Source organism: Galeopterus variegatus, unplaced genomic scaffold (genome assembly GCF_000696425.1).
Source record: "Galeopterus variegatus unplaced genomic scaffold, G_variegatus-3.0.2 Scaffold29, whole genome shotgun sequence".
NCBI classification, from domain to species: Eukaryota; Metazoa; Chordata; class Mammalia; order Dermoptera; family Cynocephalidae; genus Galeopterus; species Galeopterus variegatus.
This window is the reverse complement of record NW_007726140.1, coordinates 133,553-139,552: the sequence shown is the minus strand read 5'-3', so window position 1 is coordinate 139,552 and position 6,000 is coordinate 133,553. Positions and strand designations below refer to the sequence as shown.

Sequence of the window (6,000 nt, the reverse complement as noted above, 5' to 3'; positions counted from 1 at the left end):
AAAAATAAAAAAAAATAAAAAAAATAAAAAATAAATAAATAAATAAATAAATAAATAAATTAAAAAAAAAAAAACTATACTGCTAAATTGCCCTTTAAAGTGCTGTAATAATTTTCACTGCCACCAACAAAATATTAAAGTGTTCTTTCCCCCATATTCTTGACAACTTTTAAAGTTTTTTTTGCTAAAATGACATATTCAGTAAAAAAAAAAAAAAAAAAAAAGTAACACCATTGCTGTCATGGTACTTCCCTGATTTCTAGGAAGGTTAATCATCTTTTCATGTATTTATCGACTATCTGCACTTCTTTAATTACCTATTCATAAATTTCATTATTTTCTAAAAGGTGATATATTTTTACGAATTCCTCATAGTCGGGAAATTAATAGTGTTTTATATATATATATATAGCTACAATTTTCTCTAAGTTTTTTGCTTGCTAACTTTGTTATCTTTAACTACATACATTTAAAAAATTTAGTCAAATCTATCATATTTTTCCTTTATGGTCTCTGGGATTATGTTTAACATTTCCAGATTTTTTAATTCTCTAGATTTTATGTAATATCACAAAACTGGGCAAATATAAACCTATGAGTTGCAGAAAGCAAAATCTATTCAGTCTGAAAATGTATTATGAATGAGAAAACATGAGGAGCCAAATGATGCTCTAGGCTAAATGTGAACATATAGAAAAGAGGAAGGGAAAAGTTGAAGAAGATACCATGATTTAACAGTCCAATAATTACTGATACACAACAATGTTTTCAGGCACCGAGAGGGAAAAGAAATGTAAGACACATTCTCTGCCCTCCAGAAGTTGACAATTCAGATGGATACAAAAATATCTTAAGAAGCTTTTAAGCAGCAATGAATGAAAAAAAAAAAAAAAATTAATAATGGGCTTCAAACCAATGAAGTCCATGGAGATGACAGTACAACGTGAAAAAGAATATTGATGGGTCTCAAAGGACATGGTGAGTTGCAACTCAAATTCCAAAAACAATTTTTAACTTTCATCAAAGTAAAATAAACACACAAAAAAGCACACCTATCATAATCAAACAGATCCATGAACTTTTGCAAAATAAACTCACCTGTATAACTAGCACTCAGCTCAAGAAAAAGAACATGACCAGCACCCAGAAGCCTCTTCCACTTCCTTCTAGTCACTCCCTCAAAGCTCAGGTTGGTTTTACCTATTTTTGTGTTTTGTATAAATGAAGTAACACACTTTCTACTTCTTTCTCTCAAAACATGTGACACATCCAAATAATTTCATACAATTTTAGATTGTTCATTCCCATTATTGTATAGTATTCCATTGTGTGAATATGCTAATAATACATCATTTATCCATTATACTGATGACGGGTGGTTTGTATAGTCCCTAGTTCTGAGCTCTGATGAAAAATACTGCTATGAATATTCTAGTACATATCTTTTGGTGAACACATTTTCATTTCGGTTGGATATATACTGGGAGTAGAATCACTGGGTCAAGAATGCACATATGCTCAGCTTTAGTAAATACCACCAAATAGTTTTCCAAAGTAATTGTATGAGAGTCCTAGCTTGCTACATTCTTGTCAACTCTTGTTGTTTTCCACCTTTTTGATTTTAAGCCATTCTGGTGGGTATGTAGCAAACAAAATTATTATGTGTAATATGAAACTTTGGATAATAGCATGTCTTTTACAGCAAAAGATTAAATAATGAGAAAAGTATGCACCTTTAAAAGAATATGGGTATTAAAGTGTTATAAAAAACTTATTTCACTAATAAAATGATAGGGGGAAGTAAACACATATTAAAGAAGAGATCAAAAAACAATTGAATCATGGAGCCAGCAAATAGCTCTTAAAAGCAGGGGAAAATATAAGAACAGTCAGAAAGTAGAAAGCATGGTGAATAAGTGACCAGTGTTCTGGAAACTGTAACCTATAGTATGAGTTCTCTTGCTAAAATGTTACCATCCTTACTTTTCAATAAAAGTAATGGCTATTTTATTTCACAAAAATCAGTATCAGTAAATTTTTTATAAAAATGATGTTAAACATTTCTTTAAGAAACTACAGTGTATAATTTGATCAGGACATGTATTTTTAGTAAAAAAAAAAAGAAAAACAACGCAAGCAGAATCTGTAATACTACTACCCTGCATCTATCTAATATCTAACTTTTTAAAAAATCCCCAATTTTCACTTAAACTATTTTTTAAAAAAATCCTCACAAAAAGGGAAAACCATGTTACCTCTATTTTGCAAGTGACTAGGACTATTATCTGGCCTCAGCTACAGTCTCTATAGAATGAGGGCCACATCTTACAACTTATCAGTCTTTTTCCACAGGTGTAGCAGAGTACTCTTAGCAGAAAATTCAATAAATCCCACTCACCAACATGTTAAAATCTGTAACTACTAACTAAATTATCATACATACATACATATATCCTCATGTAGCTGGTGAAAAGTGGCTAGATATTTATATATTAAATTCTGACAGACTTGTATATATTAAGTTGACCATATAATTTATGAATTCTGAGAAATTTATTTAATTAATCAAAAATTTTAAAGTTGTAAGAAGTAGAAAAATGACTGAAGTATAAGAAAGTGTGCTAAGAAACCATTAAAGAAATACTAATGGAACATTAGAGGGAAAATGATCAGGAGATTGAAATGAAACTTTTTGATGGCAAAGAGTTCTTCACTGAAGGCACAAAAAGAATGATTGGGAATGAAAAACAGAATGAATGCTATATAACTAATCAACCATAAATATCGAATACAAATAATCAAAAAGCAGTCATGAATGTAGGAGCGCACAACATAGTATCAATTATGAATCTTGTGAATCTCTATTTAATCCCAGACAACTTTAAATTGTTCTCTAAAGAGATTAACAATTAGACTTGGAAAGTGTTGTATGTGAACAAAATGGGAGTGCTGCATGACAAGGAAAACAGAGATGAATAAAACTTGTTAGTGGTAAATGAATAATTACTAGATCTGCTAGTCCAACACGTTACGCCAGGTTCATCTAGTCACACTAAAAATAAAATGCGAAAAACTCACTCACTGTCTTCTGCGGGAAGGACCTGCAGGGAGTAAATCCACTCTATTATATCATCTTTGTTCACCACATCTAAGGAATCCAACATATCCAGCCCGGAGAGCGCAAAAAATGCAATTGTCAACCTAAAAGAAAAAAATGTAAAATTCCGTTATAACTATCAAACCACTGAACTCCTTCTGGTTCAGAAAAATAATAAACTCACTCTACTTTTACAAGGATTTAAATATTACTCCTACCATGCAAAAGCCAAAAAACCTAATTTATTCTTATAATTTAATAGTATGACTCAAACCTTTGTTTCAGTTTTTTAAAAAGGAACATTTAGGGGTTTAGAAACCAATCCTACTCAGTTGAAGCACACATGAAATCCAGGGAGCCAATGTATCAGCAGCCTGAAAACTAAAAAAAAGAGAATTCCTTGTACTTAACTAGCAGAAATAAGCATAAAAGGCTGGGAAATACAGTATATAAAAATGTAAATTTTCACAGAACTATGCTTATAGCTTTAGCATAAGAGCAATTATGTTTTTATTTCTCGAGAAATTTAGAATAAATTTACCTTCATTCAAATCTGTTTACAAATAATGTGATTTCTTAAAAAAAATTATAATAAATCTGGGGGAAAAGGAACACTTAAAAAAATAAATACCGATACATTTCAATTTCGTTTTCCCAAAGAGGAGCATTCTTTGACAGAATTAAAAATATAAGGCAAAACACCCCTCCAACATTGTGCACTACTCAGAAATCCAAACCTTGTGCTTTCATATAAAAATCACTATCTTATTGGTTGCTTTTAACATAAAGAATTTGTTACACATAATTCCTTTCAGGTTGAGAAGCATTCTGTAATGTTGCTGTACTGAGCACTGTTATTTCATTTCCATAGCCTAATAATATTCCTATGACTAATAGTAATAAATACTTCAAATTATCTGTTCTAAAAATCTTATAGCAGAGCCACCTTTACATTCTGTAACCTTTTCAACGAAGGTCCTAAGAGAGAATTAAGCCTTATTCCCTAAAGCATCCACTGCACATAATAAATTGACTTATCTCCTGTGCATGTAGACTAGTATTATCTAGAATGGTATTACCAACTGTTGGGATAATATAGGAAAATGGTCAGGGCCCCTCAGATGTTCAGAATCTTGCCAAAATCATAATTTGCTGTGAAAAGGTTGTGTGGGCAGAGTTAGTGTGCCTGCGTGGCACTGCCACCTTGGCTGGAGTTTACTGCCTTGGGCGGCAGCCATGCATAGGGCCATGCTTTTCCAACCTACGGTTTCCAAGGACCTGTTTTCCAATTACCTAGCTCACAGACCTGTGTGTGAGGGGTCTGGGGACCCAGCCTGGTGTGTGAAAGTTCTGTGACCCTATCTGGCTAGGCTAAGGCCTTAAATCCTCACTAGCTCTTAACCCTGTTCATGATGCCTACATAAAGCTAGGCGACCACACCAGTTGTCTGGCTCTCTTACCTGCCAGTAATCCTGCACCGACTGGGCCAATTGTTGAGCTAGGGCTGGGTCTGGAGCTCACAGACCCCTCAAACCCATTCACAGACTGGGTCACAAACCTTTCATACACCAGGCCGGGTCACCAGACCCTTCACACGCAGGTCTATGAGCTAGGTAACTGGCCACAAGGTCCATGGAAGCCATAGGTTTGGAAAAGCATGGCTGTGCTGGGTGGACGCCCGGGGCAGATGCCTGCCCACTTCACTAAAACTCTTCTCTCTCTCTCTCTCCCACCTCCCCCTCTCTCTCGAGAACACAAGAATAGCAACAAAACTAAAAAGATACGTTGGTGCGCATGTGCACTAACTACACGCGCGCACACACGCACACACACACACAAAATTTGCCTACAAAGGATGCTGAACCACACCCAAGGCAAGGGCCCTTACCAAACTATTCCATTTTCCCAACAGACCCAGTCTGGAACGGGCTTGAGGGGTCTGTGAGCTCCAGACCCAGCCCTAGCTTGACAATTGGCATAGGCGGGGCAGGATTACCAGCAGGTAAAAGAGCCCGACAACTGGCGTGGTTGCCTAGCTTTACAATTGGCCTCACGAACAGGATTAAGAATGTCCTAAACCAACTTTAGGAGAAATTTAAAAATATTCTTTTTTTTTTTATTTTTAGGGTGTATTTCTCTCTCTGATCCCTGGTGGAAAAAGGCTGGCATCCATTAGATAACAGGAGGAAATATCAGAGAGTAATTTAATTTCTATCAAACTTAAGGGAAAAAACCAAAATTAAGGAGATATTAGTACACTTAACAACAATAAGTATTTGGGAAACTTACATTATTGACAGACTATTATGTATTGTGCACTGAACCAGGGAATTTCCCATATACTACCTCATTTTAATTCTAATAACCCACTGAGGTCCACCTGAATTAGGGAGGTGGTTTATCTGGATAAGATTAGGATTAAATCAAGAGCAATGAAACCCTTTTAAATGGGAAACAATACTGTACAGTAGTTTAGAGCTCAGACTGCAGTGAAATGAGCTAGGTTCAAGTCCTACGTTGGCCAATCTCTAGCCACATGATTCTGGGCAAAACACCTAACCTTTTGTAAATCTCAGTTTCTAATAAGGATGTAAATTATTAATCATTATCACCCCTCACACAGTCATTGTGCTTACCTGCCTACAAACAAGCCTCTTCCCTACCCCACCCCCCCACATGGAGCTGGAGAAGCCAAAACCACCTGCCTGCCCGCAACCAAGTAAAAAGCACAACAAAAACACTATTTCCACACAGGTAGCCCATCATAGCCAATACAATTGCCACGGCTGTCACAAAAGCAGCTAGTCAGGAGTTCCAGTCAAGATGGCGGAATAGACGGTTCCCAGCATCACTCTCTCCCACAAATCAACCAAATTTATAACTATAAAAACGTAACATCAGTG

General features: G+C 35.4%; 1 protein-coding gene across 1 annotated transcript in view; it reads right to left on the bottom strand.

Moving 5' to 3' along the window:
• Positions 1–6,000, bottom strand: part of PGGT1B (protein geranylgeranyltransferase type I, beta subunit) — a 56,518-nt gene that overhangs the window by 38,669 nt on the left and 11,849 nt on the right. The window contains exon 2 of the mRNA XM_008569844.1: positions 3,083–3,201. Coding sequence (XP_008568066.1) covers positions 3,083–3,201 — 119 coding nt within the window. The remainder of the gene's footprint in view (positions 1–3,082; positions 3,202–6,000) is intronic.